Below are 18017 nucleotides of genomic sequence, written 5' to 3'. Positions count from 1 at the left end.
TACATATGTCAGAACTCAGTGAATTGTGCACTTCATTGTATGTCATTTTCACCTTGATTAAAAATAAAACCGTTCGAAACATGGATGTTCTTAAAAGCCTCTTTCCCACATTTTAATTGAAAAGTGCCTTTGCTTTCTGCACTGATTAACTTGTGAAATTTTTCATTATTTTTGTTGGAAACTAGCAGCTGGGTTGGAGAAGGCAATGGCACGCCACTCCAGTACACTTGCCTGGAAAATCCCATGGATGGAGGAGCCTGGTAGGCTGCAGTCCATAGGGTCACGAACAGTCGGACACAATTGAGCGACTTCACTTTCACTTTTCACTTTCATGCATTGGAGAAGTTCTTGCCTGGAGAATTCCAGGGATGGGGGAGCCTGGTGGGCCGCCGTCTCTGGGGTCGCACAGAGTCGGACACGACTGAAGCGACTTAGCAGCAGCAGCAGCAGCAGCAGCAGCTGGGTTGAATTTTTCTAATTATGGGTCATAAATGGGATTGCATTTTACTGCTTGCACAAAAAGTCAAAGGCCAGTCTAACTCTACCATTTTAAAGTTGATTTTATGTTCCAACCAGTATAGTATTTTATGAGTTTCATAAATTTAATGTGTGTATAAATTATCACTTACATTTGTCCAAATAATCTTTAAGTATCAGGAAATAACCTTATATTAAATTTTCAATAGCACTATTCATTCAGTATTTGTTGAGTTAAATACTTAGTAAGCAGAGTTCTAGGTGCTGGGTATACAGTAGTGAAACAGACAAGGAAGGATGCTGCCCTCTCGGTAGCACGGGAGGAAACACACAGTAAACATAATGCACAAGATGATTGGATGGCATCACCAAATCAGTGGACATGGGTTTGAACAAACTCCAGGAGATAATGAAGGACGGATAAGCCTGGCATGCTGTAGTCCATGGGGTCGCAAAGAGTTGGACACTACTGAGCTACTGAACAACAGCAATGAAAGGTATCTTTAGATAGTGCTGACATTTGAGAGGACCTGCACGTGGAGAAGGAAATGGCAACCCACTCCAGTGTTCTTGCCTGGAGAATCCCAGGGACGGGGGAGCCTGGTGGGCTGCCGTCTATGGGGTCGCACAGAGTCGGACACGACTGAAGTGACTTAGCAGCAGCAGCACGGGGTTAAACTGAGTATTCAGAGAAAGTCCTCCTCTTTTTAGGAGGCATTTGAGCTGAGCCTAGAATAGCAGGAACATCATTCTGTGAAGACAAGGTAGTGTTTTCTGAAACTGTACTTTTGTGATTAGGCCAACCTTAATCACATTTCCTGATAGTTTTGTCTTCATTTCAGAGCCCTTATATTTTTCTTAACTACTCTTTTTTTAGGTCTGATTTTATTGTGCCTTCAGGGATGTGTGAGGATTTGAACTCTCCTAGCTTTTGGTTTTTGTAGTATTCTTAGTGGTCTAGTCTGGATTGTTCACTCTTAACAAACAAAACATTAGGAACAAAACATTAGTCTCTGTAAATCTGCCCTTTACACATATTTGATCTTACAGGTTTAGAAGAGACAGTTGTAGCATATGCAGAAGCAGAGATTGCATTGATGTAATTTTGACAATGGCCTTTCCCATATCCAGTTTTATTTCAGAGTCCACATTTCAAAATCCTTAAAGTATTGGGAGCCTCTTTCTGGACATTGTTATTACATCAACTCTTGTAGCTGAAGCTGAATTTTTCTTCCAGTCCTAAGAGGGTATTTTTGGTAAAGTCCTCATGAATTAAAAAGTGGAGAATCAAGTTCATTCATAAGCAAAAGTAAACCAAGAGTGTTTTTTCCCCTAAAGTAATAGTTATATTCTATTAGCTCGGTATTTTAGAGTATCAGTTATATTTTGAGGAGTTTGCTTTGTGAATAGAATGAGACTATGCATCTCTTTAGTGGTTCTTAAAGGTGGCATTTAAAAAAAAGCTAAACGTCTGTGTTTCATCTCATTCTGCCCTATTCCAGCCATGCTCCATGTATATGGGTAGATAGGACACCTAAATCTCACGTTATGTAATCGAAAAGGAAAAAGAAAACTGGTCCCTCCAACACTTGCTTCTCAAATAGTTCCCATCATGTCTGATCAGAAGTACTTTGAGGGGACATGGCTTTAACAAAGACACAGAAAATAAATAAGTGGTCCTTTGCAATGTCAGAAAGTAAGCATGTATAAAGAAGTTTGAAAATTGTGTTTGTTTGGTTAATTAGCACAATATTTCAGGTTTTGTTGTTTATTTGCTTTAGTGGCTGTTGATCTTTTAAAAAAGTTAAATTCTCCTTCCTTCAAAGGTGAGCCTTATAGCTCAGGCATAAGAGAAATTTACTCTGAGCCAAGTATTTATTCTGTCAAAAATAATTACCTAACATGGTTTCAGTTAACATAATTTCTAGAATCTTTTATTTAGAGAGCAGATTTGGAAAATGTTTATTCTAGAAAAGGTGACTCATGAGGCTGGGGATGTTAATTATTGTGCTGACTCCAAGACTGTTGTGTACATCTTACTTCAGGGTACATGAACTCTTTTCTGCAAAGAGTATTTAACCAATGTGGCTACCGTATAGAGTGGCTGTGTGTGTGTGTGTGTGTGTGTGTGTGTGTATTTAATGACCATAAATCACAACTCAGGGCTCTTACTTCTTTAACTTGGATGGGACTTCTTTCCCAGCATTATGCTCAGAGATGCAAACTATCTGTATGACTGTCAACCTGGCTTTTCTTTTTGAAGGCCAAACTCATTGGTTCATACTTTCAGTTGACTGCATTTGTTTTCATAGAATTTCTTGAGTTTTCTAGTTTTCTGTGAAATTTCTGCTTATGTGGTGTAAGCCCTTGCAGCCATAGTATTTGAAAATACCTCCCGACTTGGTCAAGCTCTTCAGAGGCAAGGACTCTGTCACATTCCCAGTGCCCAGCATCCACATCCAATAAACAGCAGAGTAAGTGGGACAAGGAGACTTGCTCTGTTTACTTCACAGAGTTGATGGATTAACCCACAGCTGTTGAATCAGTGCCTCTTATCTGCCAGGCACTGCTTATCTTGGGCTTCAGGCAAAAAGAAGTGAGAAGATAAGCAGGTCCCGCTGGCACTGGTGGGGAGTCACAGGTGTGGGAGGTTGTTTTCCCTGCTAGGAATAGAGAGGCTTATTCAGCCATCTTCAAGTAATGGAGCGTTTTTCTTGTAAGGATGCTCCAGGATTAAAGACGACTTGAATCAGCTACACTTCTGTGTCTCCTGGGGGCGGAGGAATTAAGACCCATCTAGTTTGGAAACCGACAGAATCTCTGGTTAGATAAGCACGAAGATATTCATAGCAACACAGGACTCTCAGTATTCTGCTGGAATGTCACTTGGGAGAAAATCAAACCTATATAAACATTTCTGTATTTTCCCTTGAGGATTCATTAAGATCATAGGTTATATCTGTTTCAAATGTTAGAGGCATTTAGTATATTCTTAAATCATATTTGTTTGTTTCTCCAGGCAGATAGTACATTTGCTATATTTTTCCTTCTATATTCTCCTAATATTGGTGTGTGTGTGTGTGTATAAATACACTCCCGGAATATCCATAGAATAGGAAAGTGAAAGTGAAAGTCACTCAGTCATGTCCCACTCTTTGTGACCCAATGAGCTATACAGCCCATGGAATTCTCCAGGCCAGAATACTGGAGTGGGTAGCCTTTCCCTTCTCCAGAGGATCTTCCCAACCCAGAAATTGAACCCAGGTCTCCCGCATTGTGGGGTGCATTCCTTACCAGCTGAGCCACAAGGGAAGCCCAAGATTACTGGAGTGGGTAGCCTATCCCATCTCCAGCGGATCTCCCCGACTCAGGAGTCAAACCGGGGTCTCCTGCATTACAGGCGGATTCTTTACCAACTGAGCCATCAGGGATCCATAGAATAAGAAAATCTAAAGGTGGAAACCAAGAGTCTGCGAAAACCTACTTTGACTTAGCAGATTTTAAAACATCATCTGTTAACTTTTTTGTCAATTTGTTCTGCTCTTTGTATATTTAAAAAGTGATAATGTTAAAATTGGTAATATTAGCTCACAATAAATAAACATCAATCTTTTATATTTGAATAGGAATTTGTAGTTTATAGGCACTTTCAAAAAGATGGTTTTTTTTTCTTAAAACCCTCTTGCATTAAGGAGGGCAGATGTTACTTTGCATATTTTTTAAATTGAGAATTTAGCTCAAAGTTACATGATTCATCCATGGTTTCCTGGAAGGCTATGGGGCTGGCAGTGGAGCCCACGCCTCCTGACCCTAGTTGGTGCCCAGTGGTGCGTCCTTCTTCACCTTCCCCCTGCTCCTCTTCCCTGTACTTGGGTTCCTGAGAGAGAAAACACCAGGCACACCCTGCCCAGATGCACATTGCTTTACTTCCAGTGAGGCCTCCACCCTGAATCTCAACCTTCTTCCCTAGGTTTGGCTGCTGGACTGAAAAAAAAAAAACAAGAAAAATGGTGAAGGTTACTGTTGGTTTGCCAAGAGCTGATGCAGGAAACATTTGTGTTTTATCCCTGCAAGTGGATATGAAGGGATATGATTATGAGGGATTGGATGGAATTTTGGTAATTTTGTCAAAACCCAGTGTTTACCTTGACAACTGCATAGCATATGCTTGGTGCCCCCATCTTTTTAACTACCCAGTCCTGTGCCCCGTTTACTATGGGAGACAGAAGTCATTGTCATAGAACCTCTCTACCCACAATTTAAAATTTTAGCAAAAATATAAAGGAGAAACAAAGGCAAGTAATTTATAGTAATGTGTTGCAGCAGGCATGTGCTTACATGTACACAGGGAGGCATAGTTAGAGTCTCTCACTTGTTGAATCCCTAAGAACATGAAAGCTGCAAATGTAGTCTAATCAGGTGTATTCTACTGGCCATTCAGATACCCCAAATATAGTAGTGACATGATTTTTTGAAATGATGAACGAATATTAATATAACTCCAAACAAAATACCAGAAGCCCACCCAATTCCTTTGATTTATGTCGTATTTGTGTTGCAGAAAGTTTTATGTATATTAAAACTGCATCTAATAATTGTACTTGTATATATTAAAAAATGGAGAAGGCAATGGCACCCCACTCCAGTACTCTTGCCTGGAAAATCCCATGGACAGAGCAACCTTGTAGGCTGCAGTCCATGGGGTCACGAAGAGTCGGACACGACTGAGTGACTTCACTTTCACTTTTCATTTTCATGCATTGGAGAAGGAAATGGCAACCCACTCCAGTGTTCTTGCCTGGAGAATCCCAGGGACGGCAGAGCCTGGTGGGCTGCCATCTATGGGGTCGCACAGAGTCGCACCCGACTGAAGCGACTTAGCAGCAGCGGCATATAAAAAAAAAATCGTATTTATTTATTTTTTGGCTGTGCTGGGTGGGTCTCCGTTGCTGCATGGGCTGGGCTTTTCTTTAGCTGCAGCAAGCAGGAGCTACCCTCTCGTTGCAGTGGGCAGGCCTCTCTTCGCGGTGGCGTCTCTTGTTGTTGAGCCCCGGGCTCTAGAACACAGGCTCAGTAGTTGTGGTGCATGAGCTTAGTTGCTCCACAGCACGTGGGGTCTTCCTGGACCAGGGATCAAACCCATGTCTCCTGCATTGGCGGCTGGATTCTTTACCACTGTGCCACCAGGGAAGTACTGTACTTAAATAGTAAACAGTGTTGGAATCTAGTCTCAGATGGTTGTAAGTTGACTTGCTTGCCAACATGAATGTGCAGTTGGATATGTGAAAGCATGAAAGTTGTGGGATTTAGGACAGTTCTTTGTTGTATAGAACTGTCAATGTCAAATCGTCTGTCAAATGTCAAAGATGTCCTCTGAATTACTAAGACGGTTTTAAAAATTGCTCCCACAAACTTAGAGTACACCTCCAAGAAGGCAGTGTCACTTCCTTGAAAATCTGTCTCTGCCTCCAACACTTCAGAAAGACACACAAACCTGAGGGACCCCAAGGGGACAAAGACATCCCAGAATTTCAGACCAGAAGCTCATTGTGCTGTGACTTCATTGTCTAGAGGAGAGGCTGGAGCAGGAGGCAGAGAGTATCTGCTGTGTTTTCACCCCGGAGCTGAGATATGCTTTTACCTTCATCTTGCTCTGGTCAGCCTGCCCTGTCTATTCTGCATTCTTGTGGTTGAAGTTTTTTGCACTCCCTCCTTTCCCGTCCTTATGGCTGGCTTGGGGAGGGTTCCTTTAGACTAGGTGCTGAAGGAGTTGTGAAAAAGAGGTTGGAAAATATCCAAGAAAACTGGTGGACATTTTTGTGTGTGTGTGATATCTAAAATATAACTACAGTTTATCTGATGAAAGATTTTTTAAGTGATTTGTGACTTTGCAGCTATATGGTTGAATTAATTTGGTATGTAAATAGTGGAAATTTTGTATCTTGATCATTTGAGAGGATATAATTTTGCTATAAACTATAGTATTTTAATAATTTGGTTTGTGAATTATTTCACAGAATGAATCCTCATTAAAAGTGGAGATCAATATGGGAGGAAATAACCTAGTACTTTATGATTTCAGGTGTCAGTATTTTTGCCTTCTGCTCTTGGTGGGAAGCATTTTGGTGCTAGAAGTGCTTAAGTTCAAATACTCAAGTTCTGCCACAGTGTGGCTGTGTGATCTAAAGCAAACTAGTCAGTATGTCTGAGCCTTACTGTAAAATGTCATCAGTAATGTGGAGGTGCTGATATTTAAAGGCATAGTTGCAAGGACTAGTGTAAAACATTTGAGAGAATTTTCTTCTAGTACTTATTCCTAAGCGTCTGTAATTTTTGTGTTGTTTGACATAATGCTGACAAAAATTTTAGTCTTCTTTTTTTATTTGACCTCTTTCCATAGTGTAGACCATCTTTATAATGACTGTTTTAAAAGTATTGAAGTATTAGAAAGTATTACAGTGGACCCATGACATCCTGCTACTAAAATATACTCTGTAGTTAGTACCTGGTGTTCTTTCTGTACATAATATGAACTGTAAACTTAGCTGCTTCTATCAAGAAAAAAAGCTTAAAAAAAAAAACCCTCATTTCTTGAGATAGTTAGAAACAAAACCAAGAAAAAACAACAGAGCTGAGTTGAGTGTGGGAAGTGGGCCAAGGGTGGGCTTACCAGTAGAGCAGTACACTCCCACACCCAGCCTGAAATTGTAGCCTCCTGCAGACAGATTTGCATGTCATGGACTTTTGGGTTGAACACAAAAATTGTCAATACTACAAATATTAAATCTGAGAATATCAACAATATACTATCTTTACCTAATAATGATATCAGCATATGTGAACATTAGTTTTGTTTCCAGATTTTTTCACTGTGAAAGTGATGCTGTTAAATAGCTTTTTCCTTTTCTAGTAATATTTCTTTGAGATAACTCTCTTAAAAGTTGAATTAATTTTTTTAAAGGAGATAAACCTTTTATGATACTTCATGTAATTGCCAAATTGTTTATAAAACTATTATATAGATTTGTACTGTACTATGTAAGTAGTTTCAGCCACACATAGCTAGGGATTTTCATTTAAAGAGTTTTGGAGGCACTATTTAACAGATGAAATATTGGTTTTAATTTATATTTCCTTGTCTAGTATTAAATTTAAACATTTAATTTTCATATATTTATATATTTCTTCTAGCACTTGTTATTCATTCAGATCTTCCTCCTATTTAACTTATGGGATCATTAGCAGTTTAGTTCCTTTTCAGGGTTTTGGATAAATTAGAATTTTATCTAAGCATATTATCCCACTTTTCTCTTTCAGCTCCGGTAATAAACCGATTTACAAGGCGTGCCTCAGGTAAGTCTCCTTATGGATTTTGCTTACTAATGGTGACATTTTAAAAATGGATTGGATAAGAAGGTATGAAAAGAATAATTGCTATAGAGTAATAACTTATTTATCAGTCATTTTCCCAGAAAACAGCCATATGATAAAATCAAGAACTAGGAAGTAAATGGAAATATCCTCTGAGTGGCTGAATTTAAAATCCCAGTGTGGCTAATGTATGGAAACTCTTACCCAAATTTGTTTATTTCTGCACTTGATAAATTACTAATTACATGGTTATCTGGTTTGCCAGCCACAGTTTAGAAGAAGTGATTTAGAACTTGGGTAAAAGTGAAATCACTCAGTCGTGTCCGACTCTGTGACCCCACAGACTGTAGCCCACCAGGCTTCTCTGTCCATGAGCTTCTCCAGGCAAGAATACTGGAGTGGGATACTGGAGTGGGTTGCCATTCCCTCTCCAGGGGATCTTCCCCACCCAGGGATCAAACCCGGGTCTTCTGCATTGCAGCCAGATGCTTTACTGTCTGAACCACCAGGGAAGGAGACTCAAAACGGGAAGGGATGATAGTTTTTAATAAAGACATGAAAACTCATAACACTGAGATATAAGAACTTATCATCATGGAGCCATTTAGAAGAGGAGCAAATTGCTTTATATTTGTTGGTATCCTAGAGATACCTTAGTAACCTCCTGCATATTCACATTGAGGGAGACCTTAGCCATTGGCAAGAATTTAGATTTGGTTCCCTACACTGGATACTTCCCCTGTGGCTCAGCAGTAAAGACTCTGCCTGCAATGCAGGAGATGCGAGTTCGATCCCTGGGATTGGAAGATCCCCTAGAGGAAGGTATGGCAACCCACTCCAGTATTCTTGCCTGGAAAACCCTGGGCAGAGGAGCTTGGCGGGCTGTAGTCCATAGGGTTGCAAAGAGTTAGACGTGATTCAAGCGACTTAACACACACTCATACTGGGTACCACCTACATTACAGGGGTGGGTAAGTACAGGACACAGCTGAAAGCGTTTCTATCCTAAGTGAGTTTGGGCATTGAAATGGATAAATTATTGTTTGGAAAATTCACCTCTGAAATACCTTCTTTTCTAAAGATAGAGGACAAATGAAGTACTACCATGTTTGGTTTGAAAAAAATGACATTCTTTTATTTATAACTAAGTTTTTTGGTTGAAAAACACAAGATAAGATTCAAACAGATCATCTTTGACATTTATACAATACAAATGAGTCATTTATTTCATAAAATTACCTCCTTTCCATATGTGCTATATTATTAAGGGTGTTTTAAAATTGAGTTTTGTATTTAATTTGTCAACAGTTACTGGTATGGTTTACTCTTACTATGTGGTGACCAGGTCTATAAGGAATAAGACAGGGATTAGGAAAATATGTTCTACTGGGATGGTATCTGCTTTATCCTTGTGAGCTTTTTGTAATGTCAAGGAGTATCTATTTTAAATGTTGGAAACAAAGAGTAGATTATGCCTTTTGTGAAGTGAGAAATTATGTTTTTGTCAGTAAGGCATCAATCAGACTTTATCCCAAAGTAGAGTAATCAACAGTGATTTTATTCTGGTGTAATACATAGTCTTTGTCAACAGTGGTGAAAACAGAGAGGAACAATAAGAGAGAATCAGTAGTGTGATATCTTATCTTCATGACGTGAGAGTCTTTCCATAGAAATGTAATTAAGACTCTTAGAATAAATTATCTCTCTTTCTGCCTGACATGAGACATTATTTCTGGGCAAATTCCATTAACATTTGTTGTTCAGTATACTTACCATTGGTTTGATAGATCCAGGGTTCAGTAGGTTCCTGAGTGGAGTCTTAACTACTAGACTACCAGGGAAGTCCCAGTGTAGGTTCATTTTGAAACGGCATTATTTCAGCCCCTACCACCACAGCTAAATCTGTGTCCATTGTATCTCAGCAAAATTGGTTGGAAATGCCGATAAGATGGAACCCCAGCAAAGAAATACACATTCAAGTCAAATGTTGCATTTTTTTCCTAGAGTGACAGGTAATAGGAAATGTGAAAACAGCAGGAAGCAATTGAAAGAAAAATGAAGTGATATCAAGTTCAGAGCCGTGTTACAAAACCTTTTAAAGGTGTAAGTATTGTGCTGTGCTTAGTCGCTCAGTCGTGTCCGATTCTTTACAACCCTAATAATATAACATGCTGGAGAGCACTGTAGGAATGATCTTTGACGTTGATTATTGGGAGGAAAAGACAACTGGCTTATGGAGTACCCTGGTAGGTCAGGGACTATGCTAAGCATCTTATATACATTTTCAGTCTTTCAGGCAAGGGAAATAAAATATTTACTACCTTAGATAAAAAGAACAATCACTAAAACTTTTTTGACAAAGAAGAAAACAGAAACAGTCTTAAGGCATCTTGAGGAGGAAATTCTTTATTTCTCTTTGTAAATTTAATTTAGTGGCTAAAAGTAGTTTAATTTAGAAGTAGAGATAGACTTCAATTTCTTTTGAAATAGCATTTCCAAAAAATAACAAAAATAGATACCCACTTAAAATAGAAAAATTCATATTTGATAGTTAAAAATATTTCTTGGGATATCTTTTTCTGATGTTATTTTAGTTCAGAAACACTTTTCAGAAATAAACTATAAATTTAAATTTGTAGTGTGAGACCTGTAATTTAAGGGAAAAAAATTACATCAGGTAAAATCAACCAGCTGTCTAGGATATAAGAATTTATTTCTTATTTATCTATTATTTTTAAATGAGGGCTTCCCTGTAGTTCAGGTGGTAAAAAATCTGCCTGCAGTGCAGGAGACCTGAGTTTGATCCCTGGATTGGGAAGTTACCTGAGAAGGGAATGGCAGCCCACTCCAATATTCTTGCCTGGAGAATCCCATGGATAGAGGAGCCTCATGGGCTACAGTCCATGGGGTCGCAAAGAATCAGATACGACTGACTAACACTACTACTGCTATTTTTAAATAATAGTTATAACAACAAATACTGTGTGTACACATTACAACAGTAAAAAACAATTTGATAGTGCTAGGTATTCAGTCACTTTTGATTGAATGAAAGCTTAGGACTATTATATACAGGGTCCTAATCTGACTGAGTTTCCTAAATCTTTGAGGTTTTGGCTTTTCGATTCATACTGCGTCTGTCAAAAGTAGATATTTCAACCTGAATGCTTCAAACAAAACATTTTTCCTTTTCATGCCTTTTTCTTTTGTTATGGTTCAGGAGGATGAGGGGACTGTTTATATTAAGAATGTGTTTAATACAGATACATTATTTTGGATCATTTTTATACTTTTAATGACACTGTATCTGTTGAACTGTCCTCATGTGTTTTCAGTGCCTGCCCATAAACCTGTTGGCTTTTATTTCTATAAAAGGAATTAGTTTCACTCAGTTTTCAAACAAAATTCTTAGAATTCTAAGAGTTTTTAGAAGTTTCCTAAACTAGTTTTCCATTTGGTTCGGGAATGAAAGGCAGGTATTAGTAACATTGTGTATGTTTAAAATGGACAGCGTGTTGATTCAATACATGTATATATTACAATATGATTATCCATAAACTTATTTTTAAACAACATCCCATGATCCTAAGCCTATTTTTAAACAATTTTTTTTTGTTTCATTCTTTTATGATCCATTTCTCCTCTGAGTAATCACTTCTTATCGGTATGTCTTTTCAGATACACAAAAGTCATATACATAATCTGTTTTAGACTTTTGATAGAAATAACACTGACAGCTTGGGGTTTAGTTTTCTTAAAGCTTATGGACTTTGTTTTGGAAGATTGTTTTTCTGATGGAGAAGAAAGGAAATATACCATTTATTGTTTGTTGTTGTTTAGTTGGAAGTCATTTCCGACTCTTGCAACCTCAGGGACTGTAGCCCGCCAGGTTTCCTCTATCCATGGGATTTCTCAGCCAAGAATACTGTACTGGAGTGGGTTGCCGTTTCCTTCTTCAGGGGATCTTCCTGATCCAAGGATCAAACCCACGTCTCTTGCTTGGCAGATGGATTCTTTACCACTGAGCCACTGGGGAAGCCCATTTATTGTTTAATTACTATTAAAATTAGTGGCAGTAGTAGAGATAGTGGCTGAATAAATCTTTGAAGAATAAAACTTAAAGCAAACAGCAACTCTATTGCATTGTGTTTTATCTAGTATATTGTATGGGAAAGACCCTAGAATGTAGAGTTATACAGACTTGAGTTCAAACCACTCATTTACTGTGTGAATTTGTAGATAAGTTATTTACTTCACTGAGTGTTTCTTTCTTATTTTCATTTTCTTTCACTTTGAGGTCATAGCAGCAATAGTCACCTTGTTAGGGGTAGGTTAGGTGGTTTTTGTAAAGCAGAGTATCTAGGCTCTCAAAAAAGTTGGTGGTCAGCCCCCTGGAACATAGTTTAGAACAAAACAATAAAATGCTCAACTCTGTGTCTTAGTCTGTCAAAAAAGCCTTAAAGAGTCATAATAGTATTTGATATTCATCCTTTAATATGGGTCTCTCTTTTTATTGTTTATACATTGCAGAGTTTTTTTTAAGAGCTTAATGGTTTTCCTTTGTGTTTTTGGCTCTAAATTGAAAAACAAATAGAAATGACCCATTAATCTTGAGACAATGCCTTCTCAGGAGGTCAGACCTCTCTGAATTTTTTTTAACCTCAGAATTTTATTTTGAAAAAGTCAAGCTTATAGAAAAGTTTGAGGAATAGTTCAATGAACACCTTTATCTAGATTTCCCAGGTGTTACTATTTTGCCACATTTATATGTTCTTTTCTTTTTTTCCTTGCACATGCCCAGATAAATACTTGTATTTATTTATTTTTAACTGAACCTTTTAGGAATCATAAATAGTTCATGCATATCTCCTGAGAACAAGGACATTTTCTGCATAATAATATAACATGCAGGGAATTTAGCCTTGATATAATGCTGTTATCCCGGAGAAGGCAATGGCACCCCACTCCAGTACTCTTGCCTGGAAACTCCCATGGACAGAGGAGCCTGGTATGCTGCAGTCCATGGGGTCGCGAAGAGTCGGACACGGGACACGACTGAAAGACTTCACTTTCACTTTTCACTTTCATGCATTGGAGAAGGAAATGGCAACCCACTCCAGTGTCCTTGCCTGGAGAATCCCAGGAACGGGGGAGCCTGGTGGGCTGCCGTCTGTGCGGTTGCAGAGTCAGACACGACTGAAGTGACTTAGCAGCAATGCTGTTATCTAATCTTCTGTCTAGAGTCCGATTTCCTCAGTTGTCTTGGTGTGTCTTTTTTTTTCTTCATTCCAGCATATTCAAGGATTTTACGTTGCATTTAATTGTCATGACTCCACTTTTCTTGTCTTTCATAAGTTGGCTCCCTGAAATTTTGAAAACTGCTTTTTTGAGTTCTGACAGTTGTCCCCAACAGTGAGGCACTTTCCCCTGTGACCTGTTCCTAGATTGTACGGGCACGTCCACTGTCTGGTCACGGTGCCCCATTGACGACCATGAAGTCTTTGCATGGACATTTAGTATTGCTTTCATGAACAGCTATTGAGTATCTCTTGATCTAGTACATCATTTTTTTTCCCTAAAATAGAAGTGAAAATGAAACTCCAAATTATGAATTAGCTAATTTTCTTTTCTCATGTTGAGAATTAGCCTCTGTTCAATTTTTAGCCATAACATGGGCACTGAATTTTATAGTATATTTTTAATAGAGCTAAGATCTAATTTTCCCTAAACCAGCGTGTGGAATAATTCAGAGGTGAAATTAAGTCTTTGAATCTCACACACCCACTGTGTAAAGTGGCACATTAAAAACTCAGTAATATCACCCTCAAACAGAGCATGGTTAGTTCCCAAGAAAAGTAGTAAAATAGCAGAAGTTCAGATCTCGTCTTGAATCTGATTCAGGGAACATATGCTTCCTTGATTCAGGGAGCATATGCTTCCTTTTGTTTTGTTTTGAAAATATTTTGTAGCCTTGGTATTCATTGTTTTTCTTTTAAAGTTATTTGACGAGAGCTTTTAGCCCCCAAATTATTTTCTCCCAGAGGTCATTCTCGTATTTTCAAACTAATTTGCTGGTATGAATATATTTACATTTATATTTTGTGCCTAGAAGCTCATTTCAAGTTTGATAGTCAAAAACACTAGATAATACATTCTGTGAGAATCCTACTTTAATTTACTAATTCATTTAGCAAATGTTACTGAGTCTTTATTTTGGGTCACTTATAGTGCTAGAGATGCAAGAAGAGCAGGATGGGGCCCCTTAGGAAGTTCAGTCTAGTAGGCGTGTGCTTAGTACCACAATATCCAAAGAGTGAAAAGGAGAAAAGATATAATTCTTCCAGGGTGTGGGTCTCACAGAAAGGTGCCATTGAGCTGGTCTTTAAGGCTTATGATATGGGTTTCAGCAGGTAGATAAGGGCAGTATCTGTACTTTGTCACTAGTAGCTAGCTATTTTTATTATAAATCCTCTTTTATAGTGCTCTATACTTGACCTCTGCCATCAGGCACCTGTGGCCTGAAGTAAGCAGATGCTCAAGGCCATGGACAGCAGAGGCTTGAAGGCCAGGAGTTATTTCTGCCTTTAATGAAACCACTGCTGCAAAATGTTTAGGGTCTCTCTTACCAGGGGAGGCCGTGTAGGCTCTGCTTTCAGATAGACCTAGGCTGGTCTTAGGTCTGCTACTTTATATACTCTGCTATTTATATACCCACTTATTAAAAGTGTGTGTGTGTGTTGGTCTTAGGTACCTTTGTTTCTCCAGGTATAAAATGGAGCTAATACCTATCTCACAAAAAGATTGTAATGATTAAACAGTAGATAATACATGAAAGTCACTTGATACAGTATTCACCCCAGTTTGGTTCCACAATCTCAGCCTGAGGTTCACATAAGTCTTCGAAATAGGCAGGGGCCTCCAGGAGCCTGGACTGGATTTAACGGTGTCCGAGGTATCTTGTCGACTGCACACAGTGGGACACCAAGAATTGTTTAGAAACACCCAGGGGTAGGGCTGAAGTCAAGAGTCAGACAGCTCCCTGGAGGCAGCCAGATGAAACCAGAGTGCCAGCACCGGGCAGGGAGGTGAGGGGAGGGTGGAGGATGGACCTTGGGGGAAGGGGGGGTTGGTCTCTGAGAGGCCAATGCCCAGGCCCTGCGACTCCTTGTGGGGGGAGTGGTTCCAAGCCACTTGTTCGCTCTGTTCTCTGGCTTGTGTTAAAATGGATTCTCCCTTGGGATTCATCACAAGTCAGAGGAGGGGACCAGAGCCAGTGCTGCTCCCTTTCTGCCCCAGTTTCTTCCCCACCTCCGCCCTCCCTGGTAGTCCTAGCTGACTGGTGCTTCTGACTTGCAGTGCATGACAGCCCAGTGGACCACGGCAGGTGTTCCGTCTCTGATTCTTTTTTGTTGGGCCCAGGAATGCTGATCAACTGTCTATGGCCAGTGGGAGATTAGCTCCTGACCTTTATTGCAATTTCTCCCAAGTTCTTTTGGAGACCCCTGGGAAGGGAAAGAGAAAGACAATAGTAAAACCTTGGTCTATAGTTCAGGGCCAGGTGGGGTGTCTCCTTCTGCTCCTAAATGTGTCCTCAGACTCAGGGCCAGCAGATGCCAAGTGCTTGGAAGATGGCAGGGAGGCCTGTGCAGCTTGCTGAGCCCCTTGTGCGTCAGGTCCCTAGATACTGCCTGTGAAATAGACGGGAGGGCATAGGGTGGACATGTGAACTAACTGAAGCTGTTCTGTAAGGATGATCAGAGTGGAGGTCACCACTGCACAGCTGTGTGAAGCACGTTCTCCCTGCCCCTTCACCCCCAATCCATTGCAGACCTGCCCTTTTGTAAACTGTAGTGAAATTGCCAGGGTGGTATCATACAGCTGTACTATTGAATAATTGTAATAGCTCCTAGAAGCTCCTGCTGTCTGGAGTTATCTCACTATGGATGCTGAGGTTTAGGTGTCATGACCTTGGTGTGGCCTGTATGAGATATGAAAGTTCTCATAAGAAGCTTTTCAAAAGGGAAACAGCACATTTATCTAGAGGAACTGATGATTAAAATGAAACCAAAAAGTATATTTCCATTTGGGCATTTTTATGCGAGAAGGCTGAACGTGAGTGGCACCCTTGGACAGGTAGGATGCTGGTATGTGGGGGCCCCTGGCTCTGGTTCATGGCACGTGTGTTCTTACCTCTGTTCCTGGCATCCATGTGCCTCTTCACGCTGGAAACACTCCATGGGGTTTGCTTGTCTGGCCTTGCGACAGTTCACCCCACGCCTCGGCACTCCTTTCTTTCTAGGTGCCATCTATGTATGCACCCAAGCTGCTGTTACTCTTACATGTTGTTTGATATCGTGGCTGTTCACATGTCTCATTAGTGAACTGTGGGAAAAGGGCATTTCTGGGTGAAGTCGAAGAAAAAAGAGAATGGGAGGTAAGGAAATGGGAGTCCCTGAAGGATGGGAATATTGGGTCAGCTGTGTTGTAATGTGCTTTAAGATTCCAGAGGAGTTGGGACCAGTGTGCATCAGTTGTGGAGTGAGACTGCTAAAGTAGATATTGGATGAAGCTTTATTGGGGTTGAGGAAGCAGAAAAAAATGGAAGTTGGCCATGGACATTGATGTGTTCTGTGACTGTGGCAGAACTGGGGTGGAAGTAAGACAGAGCTAGATGCTGGTCCAAGGGTGCCAGAATGTCATGAATCTCAGAAGCAGGGCATCAGCAGGGAGTACATGTATGGTCTAGATGCCAGGGTGGGGAGCCAGGGCCGTCCCTCACCATCATTTGGATCCCACTGTGTGCAGAGCATAGGACCTTTGGCAGCAGTGGTGCTCAGACAGTGACTGGGGGCAGGGGCTGTCCCACAGGTCAGCTATTGAGTAGATATTTACTGCGCACTTAGCATCACTAGGCATGGTGTTAGGCGCTGGGCAGAGCAGCAGTAAACGTGCTCTGCCTTCCAGGACCAATGGGGAAGCTTGGAGAAGCATGGAGATGAAATTGGGGAAAGCTGGTTGTCTAGATGGTCTTGCATCTTGTGGATGACCAAGGATGACAGAACAACGAGGACAGAGTTGGATGGAGGGTCTTTTGGTTATAATTCATTCACTATGAATGCTTGTTTACTAAACTTCCTGTAAGCCTAACTCTTCCCAGTGAGAGCACCTTAAACTCATGTTTATCATGAGTACAGAAGGCAGGAGGTATAGAAGCAAAGAGCTTGTATTTGAGGCCATTCTTCCATTTATTGACCAAATATTCAACAAGAGCCTGCAGTGTGTTTGGCACTGGGCTGGGCCAGAGGCCGATAAATGTAATTTAGGATTTCAGTTGCATTATTTTTTAGCTGTGTGACCATGGACAACTTCCTTAAACCCTCTTCTGTAAAACTGGGTTGGTGTAATTCACGAAGAGATGGAGGCAAAGCTTTAAAAAAAAAAAAAGTGTGGTGCCTGACGCACAGTGGATGCTAAATAAACTTTTATATATCTTTAGGCTCAAGTTGTCAAATTTTAATCTAATCAGAATGTCATGATATTAGTATCTGTGTTATTTTCTCCGATAATCCCTCCCACTTAATTTTAATTGACCAAAGTGCATAATTCTGTGTATCTCTTACAGCTAATTCCCTTACTGCAAATTTGGATTAACTTAATTAACACCATGTCAATATTTGTGGGGAGATGGGAGAAATTTCTCTCAAATGTAACATCCTTTAGCTCTTCAAGTAAAAACAGAAAGCAACTTCAGTCTCCCCTAAATTATAAGCTGTGCTTGTAGATGGTTATTTTGAAAATGAGTTGATCCACTTTTTTAAGATTTAACCTTTAATTTTAGATGGGTGTGTGTATAGCCTTCACCTCCCCACCCCTACCCCGCAACCCTCTTAATCAGATTGAACCAGTTGCTTCTGGGAGCTGATTACTGGAGAATGTAACTGTCATTGCATGCTGAGACCAAGAGCCCAGCAGTGTATTTTATACTAGCTAATCATTTGATCATGTTTTCTGAAAATTAACAAGTGGGTTTCACCACCACTACCACCATTTTTTCCTACATTCGGTTTTGCATTAAAACCAGAGATTATTGGTTTTGTTGCTGTTATTTTACATAAGATAGTATAATCAAATTGCTAAAAAAAAAATACAAATTAATTGAGTTTTGTTTT

At 39.9% G+C, this 18017-nt stretch overlaps 1 protein-coding gene across 1 annotated transcript in view; it reads left to right on the top strand.

Moving 5' to 3' along the window:
* Positions 1–18017, top strand: part of PRKAR2B (protein kinase cAMP-dependent type II regulatory subunit beta) — a 102574-nt gene that overhangs the window by 18406 nt on the left and 66151 nt on the right. Inside the window, exon 2 of the mRNA XM_086396865.1 lies at positions 7795–7830. Coding sequence (XP_086252991.1) covers positions 7795–7830 — 36 coding nt within the window. The remainder of the gene's footprint in view (positions 1–7794; positions 7831–18017) is intronic.

This window comes from Bos grunniens, chromosome 4 (assembly GCF_055505025.1).
Source record: "Bos grunniens cultivar Pamir isolate PY7600 chromosome 4, Bosgru_T2T1.0, whole genome shotgun sequence".
Taxonomy (NCBI): Eukaryota; Metazoa; Chordata; class Mammalia; order Artiodactyla; family Bovidae; genus Bos; species Bos grunniens.
Note: the sequence above shows the minus strand (reverse complement) of the source record. Positions and strands in the feature narration are given on the sequence as shown.